General features: G+C 50.0%; 1 protein-coding gene across 1 annotated transcript in view; it reads left to right on the forward strand.

Annotated features, from left to right (window-relative positions):
- The window catches only part of GRID1 (glutamate ionotropic receptor delta type subunit 1), a gene marked incomplete at its 5' end in the record, with an annotated part of 686,402 nt that extends 664,747 nt beyond the window's left edge, over positions 1-21,655 (forward strand). The window contains 3 exons of the mRNA XM_080823657.1: positions 4,073-4,239; positions 10,615-10,855; positions 20,944-21,655. Of these exons, the coding sequence (XP_080679783.1) occupies positions 4,073-4,239; positions 10,615-10,855; positions 20,944-21,372 (837 nt within the window). The 3' untranslated portion in view covers positions 21,373-21,655. The remainder of the gene's footprint in view (positions 1-4,072; positions 4,240-10,614; positions 10,856-20,943) is intronic.
- Between the last annotated feature and the right edge of the window lie 1,878 nt (positions 21,656-23,533).

Below are 23,533 nucleotides of genomic sequence, written 5' to 3' on the forward strand. Positions count from 1 at the left end.
GGCCCTTCACACTTATACCAGGGATGGAAAAGGAATCGGGTTTCTGAAGATCCCAGCACCCAGCAGGGACTCTCCCCCTCCTCGTCCCTGGCACAGGAAACACCAGACACCTGATTTCCTTCAGCGCTTCCTTTCCCATAACATCTGTGTTTGATGTTTGCAGTACCAGCATCCTTGTTTTGGGGAACAAAGTGGTTGCTTGCCCCTTTCCAAAAGCAGTTAGAATGACGGAGAAGAGCGTAATGAAGTTCTTGCCTCTGAGGCTGTTGTCTCTGAAAGTTGGTACTCCAAGGGACTTCCGGGAAGGGCGGAATCAGTGGTGCAGTGAAAGGCAATGCACTCTCAGTTTATTATCAGTGTGGAGCAATGAAGAGTGAGTCATCCCATAATCCAGCTCACTCTCGGCCTTGTTTGTGGTTCCCCAACCTTCCTCTAGCCATAGAGGCTGATCCCTTTCTCCCAAATGTTGGGGAGGGTGCTTGAGGCGCTGAGACCAGACACCTCACGTCTCCATCCTTTTCTATGCTGTAGTGTTCCAGTGTGTGTGTGACGGGGCAGAGCAGACTTCAGGGAAGGGCTTGGATCCTGTTTGCTAAGAGGCTTGCAGGGAGACAGGTCAGGGCAGGCCAGTCCACCTGCTGCTATCCTGACATCCCGGGGATGGAAGTCCAGAGGCCTTTGACTTTCTCTAATGTGGAAGCTGTTCTTTTCCTCCTGTCCCTGAGCCTTCACATCTTTTCATTTCATGTCTGGAACCTCATGCCTTTCCTTTTCCTTTTAGGGAAAGGGGAAAATGAAGCAAAGCAAAATGTTTAGATGCAGCCCAGGGAAATAAGGGTTGTATTTGGGTAATGTCTGGGAAATTGGAGAGCTGTGCTGGGCCTCTGTGTTCTATTGATGGACAAGGGCACACAGGGGAACAGAGATCATACTTGGTGCCAGTGTGGTGTGTGGTAACAGAGACTGTGTCACAAGATTAAAGAAGAACCTTTAAGCAGCTTGTCCTAAGAATCACTGATAGCACTCCATTATGTAATAATCCTATCCAACTTTTGGCACATTACATTTCATATATCTGCAGAACAGTAGTAATATTGTATCCATCCTATGGTTTTCTACTACTTTCCTTTTGTATGTGTATGCTTCTGTATATACATATGTTTCTGTACACACACACACACACATACACACACACACACTACCCCAAGCTTTGTGGATAAGCAGCACAGAATAAGAAGATAGGTAAGGGCCCATGGAAAACTGTTTCTGACCCTATGAGGGAGAAGTATATCTTAGAATTTGGTGGGAGCCTTGTGGAGCTCATTCTACATGGGGACAAGAGGGTCCCTATCAGGGGACATAACCATGGTGGGTGGGATGTTTGGGCTCCTTATAGCTGGCAGCTGAGAAGTTCCGAGAGCACAGCCAGACCAAGAAGGCTTCTGTGTCTCACAGGGTCTGTGACCCACCAGGAAGATGGGGAGACATCTGCAAGATCCAGAAAATTTCCCTCGGAAGCTTAAAATGGTGCCGGAATTTACCCGGTGCGGGGCTAAAAGGAGGATGTAGGAGGCTCTGGGGTGCTGGGGAAGTGAGGCAGGGGTGTGAGGAAGGGAAAGTATTTCATAAACATGGAGCACCGCTGCTGTGGGTCTTCATACTGGCCTGCATGCGAGATGGGGCACACCGGCCTCTCCAAATCTCCCTGTTCAGGCATTGCCTGGTAGACTGGGACTGGCCACGTGCTTCTTGAAGCAGACAGGAAACATAATAGTACATTTAGTCCCTGTTTACAAATGGGGACACTGAATGTCTGGGGTCACTTGGCAGCTCAAGAATGTGAACCACGTTCCCCTCTTTTCTTGACTGCCTTCCTGGTGAGCAGGCATTTGCAGCTAAGACATCGTTGGCATTGCTTCTGTGTCTTTCCTGCCTTCTCAGCTTAGGCCAACGAGACAATAAATGCTTCCTTCATGCAACCATGCTCCCCTATCACTGAGCCCCATATGGAGCCACCCATGCTCGTGACTCAAAGGAAACAAAGTACCCCCTTAGAATGGCTGTGCCAAGCTTTTGTCAGAGTCAGTTTCCACTCAGTCAAGGCCAGCTTATTTCCTTTTCCTTCTGGGAACATCACTTGAAAGGTGGAAACGAACATGATCTTAATTCTTCCTTCAACATGACATGCCCTTTTGAAATCGTACAAATAACAATGTCTGATTGTCATGTTGAATTGTGAGCGTGGATGTGAAATGCTCCAAAGTCAGACCGAAGCCAAATATTAGGTCATAAGTCAACATTTTGCTGAGAAACTCGGATACTAAGAGGTCGAAAATTTATATCTTTTCATGGGAAAACTTGTTTGCCAGCAGGAAAAAATTTCAAAGACTGTTATCTTCCCGTGTGGAGGGAGAGAGATGAGTGTAATTTTGCAACCAGGGTCAAAGTCCTTTAGGGACCCCTGAAATTGGCTTGGCCAAGGAGTGAGGCTTTGATGTCCTATTTGGATTGCTCCCCGATGTGAGAGTCCACGGGTGGCCCTGGTGCGTGGGTCAAGTCTTACAGGGTCCTTGGGCAACACTGTGGGAATGGCTAGGAGCAGCCTCTTCCTGCCGGGTGGGGGGATGCCACACTCTACCTACAAATCCCTTTGATGGAAAACTTCTGAAGAGAAAATGATCCGTTTGGGCCCACGTGCACTTTGGGTCCTGAAAGAAGTAAAATCTTGACTATCTTCATCTGAGCAACTATGGCGCTCCGCGGAAAGTCTCAGCGGACATGAAGACTGAGCTGACGTGAGAGATCAGAACGATGCCCATGACGATATGGTGAAGCTTGTAGCGTGCCAGTTGGCCTCTTGACTGCTGTGCTTTAGGCCTGCCTCCAAGCCCAGGCTCAGGGCTTCCAGCTCCTAGTGTGAGCTGGGGAGGAGGGGAGAAGTGGCAAAGAGGCATCTGCGTGCTCCTTATAGAGTTAAAACCAGGCGCAGGGCTACATTAAGAACATTATGCTCTATTTTAAGCTGGTCAAGTGACAATGTCTAGTTTACATCCCCTTCCAAGAAGTGAAGCAGCTTACATTTCTTCTCTGTGCCCAAACTCCAGGCAAAGTCAGAATTAAGGCTCAGGATAAAATAGAAAGTCTGCTGTGGATGGGTGTGATGGAGTGGGACTTCAGCGTGGCCACGGGCAGATTGCTGATGGAGTAATCTGCAGCCATTGCCTTGATAGAGAAACCCGCTCCTGTGTGTGTGTGTGTGTGTGTGTGTGTGTGTGTGTGTGTGTGCGCACGCGCGCGCATGCACGCGCACGCGCGCGCATGCACGCGCACGCAGTCCCACACGTATGTATGCTTGTGTGTCTTTGTGTCTGCACATGCATGCAGATATGTGTACATTTAAAATGTGCGTATGCATGTGTATATGTGTGTGTGTTTGTGCATGTTTGTATGCATGGGGACACTCTGGTGTGAGCAGGGAAAGGCAAATGGCAGAAATACAGCCTGACACCATAATAATCAGGACCCTGTCCTGGATCCTTCCATATGCATAGCAAGTTTGTGACCTAGATGCTAGGTCATGGCCACTCAGGGCCACTAAACCTAGGGCCTTTCATGTTCACCCTGAGCAGGGTTCAGTTGGGTTCTAAGTACAAATACTGAATGGGGACTATTATGTTTCCCTCTAAATCTCTGATCAGAAAACCTTAATTCCCTGGGTCAACCTTTCTGCACTTTCCAAGGTGAGCCTGCTAATCTGAGAATGAGGTCCCTGCCACTGCAAGCAGGAGGCTAGCTGGAGAGCCCACCTGTTGCTCCCCTTCCCCACCTCTCCGTGTGACATGAGCTGCCCTGGAGCCTACTGGAGGCAGCATCATGGCCTTTTATGTCTAAGCACAGTGGGTGGCATCAGCTTGCAGCAGAATTTGTTGCCAGAAAATAGGAGAAGAGGTTGCGGTGCTGGCTGGCGGGCAGGGGGCCATGTAGAAGGGTCCTGCAAATCCCACGATTGCAGTTCTCACCACTCAAAACTGCTGCAAGCCTGCCTGACTTCATGGTGATTTTGGTCTTTCAGGCCAAGAAGGGGAACTACGCCTTCCTGTGGGATGTGGCGGTGGTGGAGTACGCAGCCCTAACGGATGATGACTGCTCCGTGACGGTCATTGGCAACAGCGTCAGCAGCAAGGGCTATGGCATCGCCCTGCAGCATGGCAGCCCCTACAGGGACCTCTTCTCCCAGAGGTAAGCACCGCCAGCCAAGGGGGACTTGGCGGGTAATCTTCTTATTATAACCTTCCTCAGCCCTGACTGTGTCCCTGCACGGCTCCCCCCACCCCATCTAGTCCCATGCCAGCCCAGGATAGAGAAGAGCAAGTATGTGGTCCCTTCCCATGAAAGTTCACAGTCTTGGTCGGAGCCATGATGTGGGCAGAGCATGCTGGCCTGGGGTGTTCAGTACAATGGGGAGGATTTTCTAGAGGTGGAGGAGGGCAGAGGAAAGCAACTGACCAGCCCCCCAGGGAGGCCAGGGAGGACTTTCCAGAGGAAGTGATACCTGAGGCCTAAAGGATGAGTATGAGTTAGCCAGATAGGCCCAGTTATTTGAAATTAAGTGAATAATGAATTGGACCCAACAAGGATGCAGTAATTACTTATTATTATAAGTAATAGGAACTTCTGACATTGGCTTTCAGTGGGAAAACTCAATGTGGGAAGAGTCAACGTGGAGTCTTGAAAATAAATGTGGCCAGACAAGCATATTGACCCTATCTTCATGGGCATGTGGACTGAGGAGGCCGATGGTACCTGCTGGGGCAGGCAAGGGACCTGCCTTCCCATAATCATGACTCATGACACATACTGATGAGCCAGTGGCTCATGACTGCCTCCTTCCCATACTCCCCAGAACAGCTTCCTGGTAATTAATACTAGCAAATGCTAGGTGTAGGGGGCAGGGTAGTGGGGGAGGAGGGCTGAATAGGGGTGGGTATTCTAGCCGAAGCAAAGGCACATGGATACCCTACAGCAGAAATGAAACAGCATGTCCAGCGTGTATTGGCCTTTTTAGCTTCCCATGGAATTTGCTGGTGGGAGTCCATCCTTTGTTGAGCCTGTTCTTCTCAGGACACTGGGGCATGATCAAGTTTCCGAGTGCTCAGCCTACACACCTGGCCAGATTCCTTGTGAAAAATAATCTGTCATCACCACCCCACTGCTTCTGCCAGAGAAGCTTACCTTAGTCTTTGACTAGGTGTATTGGCCTTACCAGACAAGGTGGCAGTGAGGACATGGGTCAGCTCAGTGGCCTTTTCCCAGTAGCTAGTCTGCTACCTGGGCTCCTCTTCCCAAGGACATCTGTGCCTCGGTCCCACTGCTCACACATGTCTATGAGGTGACATCCTGGTGAGTAAAAAGGGCAGGACTGAGGAGCCCAGAGAGGAATCCCTAAGGACAGGCTCTGCCTTGGCCCACCAAAATCCAAAATGGTATCCAAGTGAAAAAACTGGCATGGTACCCAAGCTTAGGGGCAATACCAGTTGGCTGGTAAACACAGACATCCCATCAGTAAGGATGATCTATTTGGAGGGTCAAGAGTGGCTAGAGATCCTTTGTTTAACACCTTGAAGCTTGCAGAGGGTCACTCCGCCAGCTCCTGGCAGAGTCCAGAGGATAATACAAATCCCCGAGTCCCACTCCTTCACCCACATTGCTGTCGGACCTCCAATCCCTACTGCCTTCCTTCTCCTACCTTGTAGGTGTGGGTTAGGGCTTTGTGACCATGAGCACTTGAGCCTAAACCCCATCAGAGATAGGCTGAGGAGGATACCCTGTGACCCATCCATTCAGTAGCTTGTTTGCAAAACTGGGAAGAAGGGTAGAATTATCTAAGTTAAATGAGGCTTTTGTGTTTTGTTTTGTTTTGTTTTCCTAGAATTTAATCAAGTATACGTTCTGTGCCTCCCTTTGCTCCCTGGAGCAGAGATAATCAGGGAGAAGAAGGGGTAGAGTTTTATCAAGTGTCACAATTAAAGGCATGAAGAAGGAATGACTTCTGTCCAGGATGTGTATTGCATAGGTGTTCTTGAGGTGTACTCCAGTTGGTTTTCTGAGACAGGAGGCTCAGGGCATTCCAGACACCATCAACCTGTGAGCACCTTTCTGGAACAGATGGTAGGGGAGTTGGGAGTGGGGGGTCAATCCAGCAGCAGCACCAAGACAGCTAACGTACCCCCAAACCACAGTCATGGAAGCCCAGGGTCCCAGTGAGGGAAGCATAGGGTCCCCATGTACTTGAACTGTCTAGAGAGCTCCAAAGTCTGCTAAAGAGACTGTTGGCACACTGGAGAGAAAGAGGAGAGAGCTTGCTTCCCAGCTGGATTGTTCAGCAATCCCAAATCAGATCAGGAGGAAACCTAAGGATATTCAACCCAGAGCAGGAGATGAGCAGGGAGAGGGTGGTTGGTCACTTTCAACATTGTGACTGCTTGCTGGGTGCAGGAGTAATTCCATGCCCTTTGTATGGCCCTACAGGGCAGTTGACCAGGACCGATGTGGGGGTGTAGGGTCCCAAAATTCAGGCTTGCCCTTGAGCAGGCCTGTTCATTATCTATCAAAGTGCTGACCCTGAGGTCCTTTTCAAAATTTCTCCCATTAGAGACTCTGTTGGCTGCTCCCCCAACACCAGAAGTGACCAGAAACAAAAGTACCTACTCCAATTTCCTGGTTATTCTGGTTATTACTCTTTGCTTTCATGAGAAGGCCATGTGCTCTGTGACTCTAAGTAAATGTCCCCAGTGGGCTGTGCTGGCCTCCAGAATTATCATCACCTGGCTCTTTGTTGTAGCCCCTCTTAAACTGGAAGCATCCTCCCTCCCCGACGCGGGCAGATGGGTCTCTACTTGGAGGGAACCCTCAAACCTTGGGTTGCCAACTTACTATGGCCAGTGGTTCTTCAAGAGGTTCTGTTGTATGGTGCATACAGAACTGTGAGGTGCCCCTAGTTGGGGACATCATGCCGGAGAGCAGGAAGGGGGCAGATCCAGAAAGCAATGCTCCATGCCATTTACAGAGAAAAGGTCTTATAGAAATAGACCCCCAGTCTTACCTGGAACTGCAGTAACTTTCTTTCCCTTAGGCCTGTGAATTAAGCTATTTCCTTGGGTACAGATATGTTCCCTTGCTTTGGCAGAGGACGGGGTCTATACGCTACATGTTATAAGTGAGTATGGTGGGGGTTGAGTGCTGTAAGCTGTTTGTGAACCATGGCGTGCAGAGCAGGCATTCAATAAATGTTTAACAACTTAAGAGCCATTTATGGAGCACCTACTGTGTAGCAGGGCTCCACAACTATTGACCAGAAGAAAGCACCTGCAATTACATCTGTCTGGAAAAACAGAATGACTGGCTTCAGGAAGCGGCTATGATCACTCCAGCTCACTCGTAAGCAGGAGTATGGATTATTCTTGTGTGCATTAGTTTAGCCTTGTTCTAGGACTCATTTGGTGCCCGTGACTTGTTTTATCTTTCCTCCGTTGCTTACATATTTAAATTTTCCTTTTGATTTGTTTGTTTTTATTTTATTCTATGTTTTCCTATAAATTGCCTTCCATTCTTCCTGGAATAATATCAGGCATAAGAATACATACGATTAAAAGGAGCAGGAAGAAGGCAAGCATCAGCAGAACTTAGCAGCCTGCCTAATGCTGCAGTCAGTGAGTGGAGGAGTAGGAATCAGACCCTACAGCCATGCTCTGGCCAGAGTCTCATGGTCCCCTAGACCAGAGCCTGACTCTCTAAGAGCAGGCTGACTGCGCTTAGCAACCTGATGTTCTGGAAAGAGCGTGGCCTCCCGGGTCAGCATGACCCAGCTCTGAAGAGCAGCATTGCCACTTTCTGATTGCTACTGTGGGCCAGTCATCTAGATGTTCATTCAGCCTCAGGTCTTCAATATGTGAAACTGACATTATAAGAACGACTTTATAGGCTGTTAGGAAGATTAAGACAATGGAAAATAATCAGTCCCTTCTATGTTCTCAGTAAAGGGCAGTGTAGGGCTGCTGGTCCACATGGCCATCAGACCGGGCCACTGGAGCTGGCTCTTAGGGAACTCTGATTACTTGCCAGATCTTGAGCTGAGGGGTGGCCCTGTATCCCGTTTTTTCATTTTGTCACAATAATTCTGTGGTAGGAGTCATTATGATCTCCAAATTTAGTAATAAGAGTGCTGAAGTGGAGAGGTTGCCTGACATGGCTGGTGTGATGGCAGGTCTGGGTTTGGACCATCAGAGCAGAATCTATACAAATATATACAAAGTTCTGCTGTCTCTCCTCGGCGAGCCAGGAGACTACCCACGAGGCTTCTCACAGCCCGGAGATCCTGCCCACCCAGTCCTGGGGTTCCTCTAACTGCCAGGAGACCCAGCTTCCTTGGACCTGCCAACGGAGACTTAGATGATGGCCTTTCAGCCTGAGCCAGTGGACAGCTTCCCTAACATGTCCAGAGCCACACAGTGGTGGTGGGACACTGCTGCTGCCCAGTCCGTCACGGGATGCGCCATGCAAGAGGTCTGTGGCACTCAGCGGCATATGGATCCCAAGCCCAAACCACACAGATCCACACATCAATCACGGATCTGTGTCATCACCAAGCCCCTCCGTGCACAGTGGCATTTTAAGTCTTTTGTGCTGACTTGTGTCCTTGGCCCTTAACAGACATCATCTCATTATCTCACATGACCATTTTCACTTAGTTTTCACGATTTGGTTAATACATTCATTTGTATGGTGATGCAACAAACATTCATGGATGGCCCAAGTTGGGTTGTCACTGTACTTGCTCGGGAGAAACTATTGAGAGTAACACATACATAGCCCCTGTCCCAAAGGATTTACTCACCTGGAAGGCTCGTGGGTCTGTCTTGCAATGATGATACAGCCAGGATTAACAGGGGCAAGTCACTTGTCCTGTGATACTCAGCTGAGATCTGGTGCCTCCATAGCCTGCTCTTTGCCCTGAGCCAGGCTGATCACAGCCCGTCAGAGGCCATGCTCTGCTGGGCCCATGATGCTGACAGGTCAGAGGACACCCACCCCACCCCCCACCCCCACCCTGGGCTGTCCCCTTACCTCTCCACAAGTCACAGCTCATGCATGGTCACAGAGCTCAGCCTCAGCCTGTAGTCATAGCTGGCCTGCAACACAGGCCCAGGGCAGAGACTGCTCAAATGGTCAGTTGGAAGTGAGATTCTCCTGGCTATAAAGAACCACTGCCCTTGAAATGTGCACACCCAGGGGGGCTCAGAGCGGTCACCGCAGGTGTTATCACGTAGCGGTATCACCATGAATCAGGCTGAAAAAAATACCCTCCACCCCAGAAGGAAAAGCTTGGGTATGAGGAGCCTGGGGACTGCCAGCTACTACTTGCTCACTGTTCAGAGCCCTGGATTAGAGAGGGAGTCCATCACATCGCACAACAAAGGAAAACCACCATCCAGACACCTACATGGGGAATAACGGAAGAGCACGGGTTGCCCTACCTTGATGAACAGGATAGAATCCAGATTCCTCTCACACCTTCTCTAAACCCACATTCTCAGCTCTTCCTGTTTTACTGTCTTCATATCTCACCATCCTCCTTCTCCCCACTACCCCTCTGGAGCCTCACTGGCCATATTGTAGTATCTCAGACATACAGATCACGTAGCTGAGAACAAACTTGCAAGCATGGCTGTTGTCTGTCCTCATTCAATGCCATCCCTGCCAGCCACAAATTAACCTTGGCAAGATATTTTACCTCCCTGTGCCTCCTTTTCCTTCTCTGGAAAAATGGAAGGAACCATCTCAAAGCGTTGACTTGAGAATGAAACACTATTTGTCAAGCGCTTAGGCTATATCCTGGCACTTAGAATGTATTAGACAAGTGGGAGCTAATTGATGACTAACCTTCCTTCAGGTGTGCGCTCACCCTGTCGCCTCCTTGATGAGGTCCTCCCTGTAATGCCCCCGTCTGGACCACCCTCCCCATGCACCATTTCTTAGCACCTCTATCTTTGTATCATAGTATTGATCACAGCCTCTTTCTGTATATTATTGTTTCAAAGTCTGTGTATATGTCTCTGGACCTTACCCAGCGGTGCGGAACATCGTACATAAGCCTAAGGCAGATGCTCAATGAATGAACGAATGAATGAATGAATGATTCAGTGAATCTAGTGGAAGAGACTTACAATGTGGTTATTGAAGTTTGAAAGGAAGCATTTTTTTAAGTCTGTGGTCTGAGTGTTGCCTCAGCCAGTTTTGTATGTTGCCCCGATCCCATGTGAAGGATCCTTATGTGCTTTGCCACCGAACTTTATCCACGGGCAATGAGACAGGGTGGGAGGGAGCTTCGAGGCTTTTAAAGGAGGAGAGAGAAGAAACCTGGAGTGTGCCAGGGGAAGAGCACTCTGCCTGCAGAGGGGAGGATGGGTTGGGGAAGGGGACAGCTGGGGCAGAAGAAGAGCTGCCACAGCTCAGCGTTTTCTGCGGGAGGGCCAGCATGCTGCGGAAGGGGCCGGGGTCCCCAGGACCGTGCCGAGGAGGCCAGGGGCCATGGCTCCCATGGCTGGTGTCTTGCAGGATCCTGGAGCTGCAGGACACCGGGGACCTCGACGTGCTCAAGCAGAAGTGGTGGCCACACCTGGGCCGCTGCGACCTCACCAGCTCTGCCAGCGCCCAGGCCGACGGCAAAGCCCTCAAGCTGCACAGCTTCGCGGGGGTCTTCTGCATCCTGGCCATCGGCCTCCTCCTCGCCTGCCTGGTGGCCGCCCTGGAGTTGTGGTGGAACAGCAACCGGTGCCACCAGGAGACCCCCAAAGAGGTCCGTGCCCTTCGCCCTCCTTCTCCCTTCTGCAGCCCAGAGGCAGGAGAGTCCCCCGGGGCGGGCTTTCTTCCAGTTAGTACTTACCGGAGTCACCTGTGTGCAGACGGCCATGTTTTACTGGGGGGCGGGGTGGGGGGATGGTGTCATTGCTTTTGTTCAATTTTAAAGCAAGAGAACAAATGGAGGGGATGTTTTGATGCTTGACCGAAGGGCCAAGGCCCCAGCCGTGGCCACTAAAGTCCTGTATTTATCTGTAGAGCGGGTGCAGCATGAGCAGCGCCAGAGGGCCCTTCCCTACCCTGCCCCGCCCATGTGCCTCCACCCTGACCTGGAGAGAACAACTGTAGGGTAAGAGAGGAGACCTCATTCCTTCCTGGTTCTCTTTGCTTTCCCATCAAGGGCCACAGGGCTCTGCTCTTGCGGCATGCAAGTAGGGACCGGCCCCTGCCTCTCCCATCCTCCCTTCCTCCCTCTCCTCCCTCATCTTGATAGGGCCCAGCCTTGCCTATGCCCCTCCAGGCCCGCCCAGCACAGGGAACATGGCGGCTCTGTCCAGACTCCGTGTTCTGGCACATTCCCCGCCGTATCTATGGTGAGCACGAGCTGATTCTGCCCACGACACTTCCTTCCACTGGGGTTTTGCTCTTCTTCAAGCTCTTTTTTTTTTTAATGTGAAGGCTTCACACCCTGGAGTCAGTTCCCCTAAGGGAGGGTGGCAAGGCAGGCCATTTGACTATTTGATATTCTGCCAGCAGAAACCTCCACACTGGCACGGAGGCGTAAGCCCAGCCACTCCATGGTAGGCCTGCCACTGTGTGCTACATACAGCTCAGCTTCTTCTGAATTATCATCAACAGATCATGTTGACACAAACAGGTGTAAATTTCAAACACGATGCAGCAAAGTAACCAGCCCCAAATCCAAAGAGGCAGCGTCGCCATGGCCACCGTCTCTGCAGCCTGGAGGGACTGGTTGGCCACAGCCCATACATCAGTCTGTCATGGAACCCTTGGCCGGGTGGGGGAGGGGACAGACTCTCCATTCATACCAGGCATCCCGCTCTCTGTCATCGCACTTAGCTTTTGCTGGAAGGACGTTGCCGTTTGACTCAGTGTGTTGGAAATGTTCCAGGGACACCTGTCTTCCTCTTCTGCCTTCTGTGTGCCTCTCTGCAAGGAAGTGCAAAGCCTAGGTCTCCCGTGGCCTCATGCTTCTCCTTGTTACCCCTGGGCCACAGGAGAGCAGGAGGGAGGAGACTTAAGGGAAAAGCACTGAAAGGAATGGTTAATGGTTCTGCCCAAGCTTCTTTTGCTACTGGAAATGCGTGTGTGTGTGTGTGTGTGTGTGTGTGTGTGTGTGTGTGTGTGAAAGTCATGGGGAGTACCTGTGAATTATTCTGATGAGTAGTTTTAAGGAAAGGCCACAGATCTGTCTTGTTACCAACCTGCTTCTCACCACCAAGGCTATATGCACAGAGGCATCAGGGTACACACCCAAGGAAGGGTGGCCCTGGAGTTACCTCCAACTGGGACCAGAGAGGACCAGATCCCATTGTATCCAGGCTCCATGTTATTTGGTTTGGGTCTGGTGTTTTTCCAAACCCAATCAGCTATAGCCTGATTTCCTTTGTACAAATGTCCTTGGGTCAGGGGAGCAGCAGAAGCTCTCTGGGTGGGTGAGCATCTCATCATCATGGAGAGGCTGACTTGGGATGGCATGAGCAGAGCAGGTGCCCAGGCTCAGCCTTCCAGAATGTCCCTTATGAGCCAGGTGCAGGGAGAGGCCATTCTTCTCTGGATTGTGTGTCCTCATCTGCTTCCAGTCTTCATGTCCCTTTACATCCCCTGTTTAGGGTTTAGTGATAAGCCTAACCTAGACATCCCAGAATGAATAATCACCATGTGTGTATGTCTGTGTGTGTATGTGTGTGTGAGAGGGAGAGAGAGAGACAGAGAGACAGAGAGAGACAGAAGGACAAGTATTTGAATCTATTGTTGGAGAGACATAGAAGGCAGAGGTGAAAGAGAAAAACACAGAGAAAAGACCAGGAAACCAAAGAATGACCTAGCTACGAGGAACAGCTCTCTTCTTGCCAGTAAAGCATCCTACCTTCTCTCTGGCTTCTACATAAGCCCAGGACCCCAGGCACAAGAGAAGAGGATGAAGTACATTGGTCCTACCTAGAAAATGTGGAAATTCTGCCCCTGCCACCAACCTGCTTCCAGGTAGGAATGAGGACCAACGAAGAGGCAGGTTAAAAAGCATAGTAGCTGCCTTTCTTTCTGCCAGCTCCTTCTGGTAGAAGAAGGAAATATCCCCTCTTTCTCTTGTTTTTATGGGTTTCTGATTTTCAAATGAAATTTCTCCCTCCCCTTTCTCCTTCCTTTCATTAATATGCCTATAGGGGCATAGCCCATGTCCTCAGGGAATTCACCTCTACAGGGGCAGATGTGTCAAGCAGAGAGGTTGACCAAAGCAGTCTTCATTGGTCAGGACCATTCTCAAGTGAGTAGAAGGTACCATGGACGTACTGAGGTGCACCCAGCCCAGCCTTGGCATGGCGGGGACTTAGCGGGCAGGGATACTGGTTAATGAAGAGTTCTTGGGGCTTGGAGTTGTTAGAAGTCAGTGTTAAAGGGTTGGTACAGATCGTAGAGCTGGAGGTGAGATCGGAAGTTTAGGCAAGGCGAACAGCATTGAGGTAAATAGTCCTAACTGACCTCCCGCCCCCCGCCCCCCACCTGGAGCTCTGGGGACTGGAGGGTCAGCAACAGCAGGGGGTGAGTGGAGAAGGCTGGGCCAGGGAGCAGCTTTTTCTGGGGGATCTGAGTGCCAGGCCACGTGATTGGGACCTCATCACATAGGGAACAGAAACCGGGAAGGCAACACAACACAATATTAGAAGCATATCTTTCATACCTTCCACGAATAATAATGATCCTTAATCCAGAACCACTTTGTGGTACTGGTTGCCTGTGTTTTATGGAGCAGCGTTTGCAATTAGGTGAGAGTGTCTGGTTAGTCTTAGAATGCTTCATTCTGGGGCCTTGGCCATATTTCTTAAGAGCCAGAAAGCTGTCTTTGGGTGTAGTTCTAGTTGTGTTTAATGGCTTGTGTTGAGATGCCTTCAGACTTTAGACACCTACTTGAGGAAGAATAGTAATGTGCGCTCAACCCTTAATATTCATGTGGATCGGGGCTCATATTTTTTCTAAGGAATCAGACTATTATGTAGTTACCCAGTGCAGGTGAGTGCGGCAGACTCTGTGCCTGCTGTAAAGAGCCACCCTCTAGATTTATGGGGGAAGTGGAGCCATTGCTCGGAGAATAAAATATTCATGAAATAAAGATGAGAACCGCACAAATGGGAGATGACATGAAGAGTGAGGGATGAATCATCTGTCGCAGGGCTGGGAGCTTGGAATGCTTGTACTGCCTGCCTCGCCTGCCCTCCCCCAGGCCCTGCTTCCATTGCAGACGGGAGCTGACCGAGGCCCGGGTGGCCGGGCACCGCCGCAGGTGGCCAGCTGCACTTGGTGGGAGATTTATTTCAAGGGGCTCTCCCTCTGGCTGCACACCCTTCTCTTCCTCTACTCCCCTGATGCTTCTTCAACTCCACGTAGAGAATTTGCTCTCCTGTACCTTTCCCCTCTTCCTTTACACCAGCCTCACAGCATTGCCCTGAGGTTCAGTGAATGGAGGTGTGCAAAGTGCCAGAAACAGCACCCGCCCACGGGCCGTGCTTGGTGAATGGCAGCCCAGGGGCTCTTCCCTCCCAAGGACCTTGTGATGGGCAGTCACGGGCACAGGGGAAGACAGGTCACATCGTGTGGCACCTTGTCTGTGCTGGGAAAGTTACACGTTACCTTCTTACCTGTCCTGATTCTCTTCAAGAACATTGGAGGAAGGCATCCTTCGCCCTGGAGAAAGAGGAGGCAGAAGTGACAGGGACAGAACTGGAATAAAATGACCTGTCTGCCCCTGGGTGGGGTATGTGCAGGAGCAGGGGTTCTTACCTAACATCTTCAGGATGATTTGGCCCATGAAAGGTATAAACTGGGCTTTTTCTTGAGCCAGGGTCCTGGCTCCTAGCTAGGTGTTGACATCCTCTGAACCTGAAAGTTTCTCTCTCTCTTCTGCTGAAAACCAAGCCTGGCCCGATGGCTACACTGCCGATATCAGACCTCTTAGCACGAGGGGGAGGAGAGTGAGTGTATGTTGCTGCCCTTATTCCAGGGCCTCCCAGCAGGAAGCCTGTGAGTGCTTGTCATACACCAGTGTGGACCTCATAGCCTGTTCAGACATCACTCCCCTCTGTCTGATCTCCCCTGCTCACCTCCTTGGGCTGCCCCCCTGCCCTGCCACCACCATGCATACGCATTCAGGCTGGCTGCGATTCCAAGTTGCTGCGAATGGTTTACCTGCCTGTGCCTGCTCAGAGTCTGCTGGCGCTTCTCCACCTCTGCATTCCCATCACTTACTTAGTCCAGTCGCTGCAACGGCGGAGCCTCTCATTACGAGGTGATGGATCTAACTGAAGTATCGAGTACCTTCTATATGCCAGGGACCAAGATGTATGCTTTACCAAGAACATTAGCTCATCTGGTAGTAGGAGCTCAAAAGTGTTTATCGAATGAATGAACCAGTCTGGGCTCCTATAAAGAAAACGTTATTAATGTTAAATTGTTGTGTAATCATTGCAGCTGGATCAATGGTTTTCAGTTCTGGCTGCACATCAGAGGTGATTAATCCTGGAGCTTTTTAGAAATATAGATGCTTGGGCTCCATTCCCCAAAGGGTAGGGTTGGGTGGATATGGACAACTCTAATTTCTAAAAGCCCCATGCCTGCTTCTGATATCCTGCCCAGGGTGAAAACCACGGGTCTACACCATCCTTCCAAAGGGAAATTGGGAGCACATAGCCCGCATAGTGGGAGAGAGCCCATGTTTGGGAGCCGGGTAGATTGGACTCTGATCCTTACACTCCACTTACCATGCGGTTGTGTGACCTTGAACAGATCTCGTCACCCCTGCCTCGTTTCACCTCTTTGTACACCTGCTGCTACCACCTCTGATGGAAGGTGTCCATTAGCTCTCTCTTCTTTTCACCTTCCCCTGTGAAATGTGTGAGTGAGCCTAATGGAAGTCTTTCTCGTGATGCTCTGAAAACTGCCTATCATCTCTTGAGACCACTTCATTAGCTGTTGAATTTCTTTGCTCTTACCCAAACACTAGTCTCAGACTCCAGCACAGGCCTTTGGGGCTGGCAAGTCTTTGGAGCAATTCTTTTTTTTTTTTTTTTAAGATTTTATTTATTTATCTGAGAGAGAGAGAGAGACAGAGATAGCAAGGGAGAGAGCACAAGCAGGGAGGAGAGGGAGAAGCAAACTCCCTGTAGAGCAGGGAGCCCGATGTAGGACTCAATCCCAGGACCCCATAATCATGACCCCAGCTGAAGGCAGACACTTAACCTATGGAGCCATCCAGGCACCCTGGAGTAATTCTTAAGAAGCTCATATGGATGGTGTTTCTCCCAGCTGCTGGGTCTCATTTACAACCGGGGTGGTCTCAGTGGTAACGGAAGAACACCTCTACAGCCATCCCAGTCAGGTGTGAAGTCCCTCATCCCATTTTTGTTCCATCCCAACTTAAAGTAAAAGCTGTTGGACACTAAACAAAGTCTGTTCTAACAAGTCCCACATGTAACTGGCTGTTACATAGATGATAGTTTAGTTAATTACCGTTTTCCAGTACACTGAATTATTTCCACATTGGTGAACAGCAGCTTAATTACAGAACTTTATCTCTTTGCAAGACAATGCCTGGGAGAGGGTCCCCAGTCACCTCTGTTGGTGCATCTGTCATCATGTTTAATATGAGGGGAGAAATGCAGAATTCGCCCGATTCAGGGATAAATGCAGTCTGTGAATTTTATGTCATATTCAGGGATGTTTGACTAGGTCAGTTACCTACAGTAAATTAATGAAGACAGCAGCAAGTTTCCATGTGGTTGAACACCAAAAACTTGAGATAATGAGGATGTAAACTGATGTAGTTCATATAAAAAAGTCCATTATTTGAATTTGCATAACATAATAGAATGTCCCATTTTGTCTAAAATATAGATAATTATTCAAATCACTCCTGCCTCTTTCCTTGAGTGGGCGGATTATTTCCGCCTCCTCATTCCTTGGCCAGGGGCCACTGGAAATGACTTCGTGTATGCTAAATCTGTGGCCCCGGGTGACCCAAGATTATGCTTCAGGGTTTTACCACCCAAGGTGGTTTTCTCCACCTTGCACTTGGACTAGACAGCGGCGGAGGAAGCAGGCAGCCGAGGGATGTCGTGGCTGACTCAGAGCCAGATTGCCTATGTTTTCAGGGGGCGTGAGGCATTTTCTTTAGTTCTCCTCATTTTGCTGTCCAGATAAACAATCACATATGGGCAGCTCACGATGGCACCTTATTCCTCCAGAGTTTGTTTGTGTTGGATCTACTGGCAGTAATCGAATTTGAATAGAGTGAGGTTCCGCTGGGGCAGAGAGGGTGAATTATTTGACTGCATTTGGGGCGGAAAGTTTTCCCTGGGAAATCTGTTCAGTTGGTGTGGACCTTTTCTCTGGGTCCTGACCTGGAGAGGTTACAGGCTCATGACTGACCTCAGCTGGAAGTCGATCCCCACGGCACAGCTTTATAGTTAAATCTGTTCTCACTTAACTTGAGGCACGAGAAAAATTATTTAGATTTAGGAAACTATTCAAGCTCTTTCCTCCAAAAATACTGATTTGGGGGGTAGTTGGGCTGTTTCCACACCTACACTCTGGGCTGGCTTTTATTCTAAACGCTTTGGTATTACCAGACCAAGTCCTCACAGCTGTGATTATAATGCTAGATTGGTGCCTATACCCAACCACTTTGAGAATCCTACTCTCCGAACCCCTTCTCCCTCATACTTCTCTGGTGAATGGCTGCATCTCAGAGACCTCTTTTGCTCACATTTTTCTTCAGGGGATTTTGGGTGGTTGGTCTTCTCCCAAAGCTCTCCTTCTGTTTTGTGTCTGTGGCATTAGGTAGAGAGGGCTCCTTTCACTTGGTCTCCACTCTCGACTCTTGTGCCCTTCTTGGGCAGGAAGTTCCCCTTTCTCTTTCTCTAGACCCCAGCAAAATGGGGAGCATCTCCTGAACACTTTCCTGAGAAAAAGTGCTTTCTTCTCACCACCAGAGTGAACAGGGCTGGGGCCATGATGCTTGCCGTCCCCTCCAAATTAGTCCACTCCTAAACTTGACTTCTTTCCATCCCCAAAAGGATCCTTAAAGCCCTGGAAGGAAAATCTAAAGGAGGAAAAGATGAGATTATGTAAATAACCAGTTCTCCTCTTGATCCCAATTCCAGTGGCCATTGGTTTTCCTTCAGTAGAAACTGAAGGCACTGCCAACAGCAACACTCAGCTCATCCAACCTTCTACAAGCTTTGCTCTCTGCAAAGAGAAGGGAGGATTATCTAAGTAAACCCCAGAAGTATCTGAAATTCTCTCTCAACTTCCCCAGCTTCCAGGATCTCTGATATTTGTCTTCCATCCTTCCCATACTTTGAAATGAAAATAACCAATAGATACGGAGATTTACCATCATAGTCATGGCACAGACTTCAGCCAATGCAAATGAAAGTTGCTGTATCAGCAGTTTTTCTGGAGCACATAGCAACCATGAGAAGACTGGAGAAGCAGGATGGGTCGGGGTGGGGGGGCAGGGGTCAGGCTTGTCTACAGAGCTGGGAGGCAAGTGATAGGAGGATGGTCATGGAGCAGAAAGTTTGTTGAAGTATTTCTACTGTATTGGAAGGATAATCAACTCTTTTCTGTCTCTTTTTATCTCTTTGTTCAGGATTCAGATTCAGTCCTATTGTCCTTGCTTGGTCATGGTCCTGCATCTTAGCTACAGGTGGGGCAGGGCACCTGCCAGACTGTTATCTGGTGAGGAAGAAGTAATTTCCCAAAGCACACAAACCATGGTCTTCTTAGGAAGAGATAATTGATCCATGGTGGCCCTAAAACAACAAGGGACTAATATAGCGGTGTAAAAAACTATTATAAAATAGATTCATATGCAAGAATAAAAACCAATAGATAAAACACAGAGAAAAAGGCAAGGTCGCACAGAGCTGGAACAATATGCTGTAAGGTAGTTGAGAGGACTTGAATTTGGCATCTTGTCTTTTTTACAGGCTTTAAAGAGTCTGTGAAAGACAGCCCATGCATCACATTTAGTTAGGCTAAGTAAAGGTCTGGTCCTTTCCAGCCACTTTCTCCAGTGTCACCCACGACACTTGCTACCCTGAGATGTCCTCAACGTGGAGCTGGTTTCCCAGCATCAGTGAGCTGAGCTCTGCTGTGTGGGGCTTCAGATCCCTGGAATGTTGGTTCTGCTCATGGGGCCCTGCCAGCAACTTCTGATGTTTCCACCTGGGACACAGTGTCAAGCCCCATGGTATCTTCCATCCTGAAATCAGTTGGCTTTCTTATTCTCAGCTTTGCTCTTGGCCTGGGATGAGTTCTTTACTCTCTTGTGGGGGTTGTTAGTTTTCTTATTCCAGGAAAGGTTCTGGGAAAGATGGCAGGTGTCCCACAGAAGCCAACCTCTGTCTACCAGTCATGAACTTGGCAAAAGTGTGGAGAAAGCAGTGGCTCTGCCTTCACCACTCCAGGAGGCATTGGGAATAAGGAGCAAAGTGCAGAAGCAACTTCCTTGCTCGAGGAAGGCTGGGTTGAGACTTCATGGGGGTTAACCACCCATGAGAGAGGGGTGTTCACGCCAGCTACTCAGGGTGGCCTCTTCCTGGAGAAAGTCTCCCACCAGCCTCCTAGGAGCTCAGAGCAGCCACTGGAATGGCCCTTAAATGTGTATGGTTCCTTCTTTTTCCTTTCAAAAGCGCATTCAGGGCTTCCCCATTGTGTGGTATTTCTAACCATGCTACAAGACAGGTTCCTACCGAATGGATGCCACCATTAGACAGCCCACAGTGTTCTGTCTCAGACCACATGTGCCTACCACATTGGCATTCATGCTGCCTGAAAATAGGAGTGAAACTTTGAGCACCTCATCGAGGAGCTGGTGTGGCTTCTCTGTGGACACCTGGTCTCATGCCCCACCTCCTTGGGGCGAACTGAACAGCTAGAGTACATCTTCTCTGTCTTTTAGGAGCTTCCAAGTAATTTGGCCTCCTTGATTTATTTTAATATTGTAGACAAAACATCAGGTTTTTGAAAAGAATGATATTTGTTAAGCACACAAAAACCATTTTCTTGCTACCATTTACCATATGGAGAAAGAGTCAAGTGTGAGGGTCACCATTTTGGCAGTCTCAACCCTCTTGATACCAAGAAAGTCACCTGAACCCTGAGAAGTCCCCTTCCTCACCGTCTTCTCCATCTTCCTCATCCAGGAACCAGCCCCATGAGCCTTGGAGGCAGGGGCGTGCCTGCTTGCTGGCATCTCTGGACATTGTGCACAGGGAGAATGGATTTTCAGGGGCATCCGGGACTTCGCTTCCAACTCCAGGCTTCCCAGGCTGCCCATCACAGGGTTGTGATTCCAGGGAGGCCACTGATCTTCCCGAACCCAGGCTTCCTCTTGTGGATGACGGGGATGATCACACAAGGCTTTCTGAGCATTGTGAACTCTATGGCAAATACATGGGGCCCACCAGGGGCTCGAGGACCAGTTCCCTTTATCCCCATGGGAACTCCTTTATTCTCCTTCTGTCTCTGCTGGTTCCGCAAGGTATCTTCTCACAGGGTTTCCGCTGGGTATGACAGGGGTTCTAAGCAGAGTGAGGAGGGGAGGCACGTGTTGCCAAGGCCTGCTTGCTGGGTCTGTTCTACCCAGGGCCAGTGTCCTAGGCTTCTGGTTCCCCAGATAACAGAGGGCCGGCCATCCAAGTGAAGGGGGTTGGGAGGATTGGGGGATGCCCACCCAGTGTCCGTACGCTGAACAGGCCTGGGGTCTCCAGGCCTCCCAGATTTGGTGGAAAGCCCGCTGTGGCTCATCTCAGGGCTCAGTCTGACCTTCCTGTGCTTTCCCTCCAGGATAAAGAAGTGAATTTGGAGCAGGTTCACCGGCGCATGAACAGCCTCATGGATGAAGACATTGCCCACAAGCAAATTTCCCCAGCGTCCATTGAGCTTTCCGCCCTGGAGATGGGGGGCCTGGCTCCAAGCCAGGCCTTGGAGCCCACGCGAGAGTACCAGAACACGCAGCTGTCCGTCAGCACTTTTTTACCCGAGCAAAGCAGCCACGGCACCAGCCGGACACTGTCGTCAGGGCCAGGCAGCAGCCTGCCGCTGGCCCTGAGCAGCTCCGCCACCATGCCGTCCATGCAGTGCAAACACAGGTCGCCCAACGGGGGGCTGTTCCGCCAGAGCCCTGTCAAGACCCCCATCCCCATGTCCTTCCAGCCTGTGCCTGGAGGCGTCCTTCCAGAGGCCTTGGACACCTCCCACGGCACCTCCATCTGACCGCGCTGCCCGCCCCGCCGCCCGTCCACCCACCCACCCGACCAGCAGAGCTTTTTAATACAGGAAAACCACAACACAAACCACACACACACATGCACACACACACACACAGAGACTCTTTCATTTTTCTTGTACATACATGTAAATAATGACAGAATGGAGTGGGGTAAAAGTGTATTTTGAATATTCCCAATTTTCGAAGTCAGTAAAAAAAAAACACAAAAACTGTATGAATGACTTTGTAAATTTTGTTCTATATGAATAAAAAGGCAAATTACTTGTGATCATTCTGAAGTGCCAAAGAAGCCCCCTATTCCTGGGCCTTTCTGAAGGCAGGAGGGGGTGATCAGATAAGGAGCCCCTTCCTGCTGGGGGAGAGGGGAAGATGAGCAGCTATTCCCTTTAGAGGAGCCCCAAATGCTGCTTGTTCCCATGTCCCATGGTTTCCTGCCACGTTCCTCTGCTCCTGGCCCTTTGTTCCTCTTTAATCCTCTTGGGTAGACCAACAGTGAGCCAGCTTTGGCATGACCCCAGGCCACTGTGCTATAGGGTGATCAGCTGTTCCTGTCAGCCTGGAACTTAGGAGGCTCCTGGGACAGGGGGCAGTCCTCTTGGTCACCTACCACATGACACCATGTGCTGTGGCCCAAGAGAAGCACCCCCCAGTGAGGTGACTGTCTCTGAGAGCTTTGCTGCTGACATACAGAGGGGTCATACTATTGGCCTTGTTTTTTACTTTCTTTCCTCAATTAGAAGAATCAACAAGTGATAGAATATGGAAAAAGGCAGATAGGCTCCATCATTGGCTCTGGAGGCTTGGCAGAGGTGGGCTTGTCCTTGTCCGTGGTTGTAGAGAAAGGCTAGGTGTGGTGTGAGGGCCAGGTGAGGTGGTAAGACGTGAGGCCAGGGAGAGGGAGGATATCCCCTTGGGTTTGCAACCTGTAGTTTCAGGTCAAAGGATTCTGTTGGAGAAGTGGAGGGAGGCACCCTGGTGAGCAGACCAGTGCTCTAGGTGATGGTGAGTGCTGGGCATAGATCAAAGGGACCATGTTTATTCAGATAGGAAGGAGCCTTAGCTCCTAGAGAAGGAGCAGCATAACTTGGTGTGATGTGAAGACAAGTAACTCATCCCCCAGGGAAGCAGCCCCAAAAGCGAGAGGGTGTCTTCAGGTCTAAAACCCTGCAAGCGGTCTGCCAAATGGCCAGAACCCAGTCCTTCCCACCTGCCTTGCCCCCTTCTCCAGACCAGAAGCCCTCAAGCAGTGAGCCAGCCCATAGCAGGGGTCCCTCTGGCTGGGAGCATCATATGGTCTCAGATTTCCAGAACTATCCCTGAATTTGGCCAACCTGCTGGGAAGCTCTGTTCCTTGAGGCCAGAACAGCCAGAGAGCCACGCCCCCCTCCCTATCTTTCCTGGGGTAATTACAGTATAGAACCAGACAGAGAACTATTAGGAGCAGAGCAGTTCCCGGTAATCTAGTAACCAGAGCTGTGTCACTTCAGCTCTTCTGAAGACAAAGGTTGATTCTTCTCTCCTAACCTGCCAGGGTGGTGAACACAGCCCATATCAGGGGCCCAGAGGACTGGGCTCCCTGCCCCCCACCCCTCTCTCTGGGCTAGATGGTAATCAGGGAGCTCAGAGCCCATCTGTGGTCAAGGAGAAATACAGAGACTATTGACTACATCTCTTTTAGCCTTGTAGAGTTAGTCCAGAGGTGTGTTTAGGAGGGTGATAACTAGCCCTGGATTGATTTCTCTCCTGAAGTCCTGACTGACATGATTGAGCAGAAAGGAACGGCTGCATCACATAGTCAGCTAAAAGCACCCCGGGGAGAAGAGTGTTTATAATTATGTTATTTATCTCTGGATACTGAGAATGGCCTGATATTAGCGCTACCAAGGCGATCCATTGACATTTCTCCAATGAGAGTGTGGAGAGCCAGGAGCCGGGCGCATGCGCACAGCGAAGCCTGGGTGGGCGGCGGTTTCCCCGAGGGAGGGCAGGCTTCGTTTTCTTTCCATCAGCACTTTGGGGGCCTTGCCCTGGATGGTCAGTTTTTCATATATATCTCTCTATTTTTTTAATCAAATTCTGGTCTCACTGCCTTATCTCACTCCCAAGTCTGTTTTGTGCTGAGAATGATCTGTCTTCTGGGGTACA

Source organism: Martes martes, assembly GCF_963455335.1.
Source record: "Martes martes genome assembly, chromosome: 14".
Classification (NCBI taxonomy): Eukaryota; Metazoa; Chordata; class Mammalia; order Carnivora; family Mustelidae; genus Martes; species Martes martes.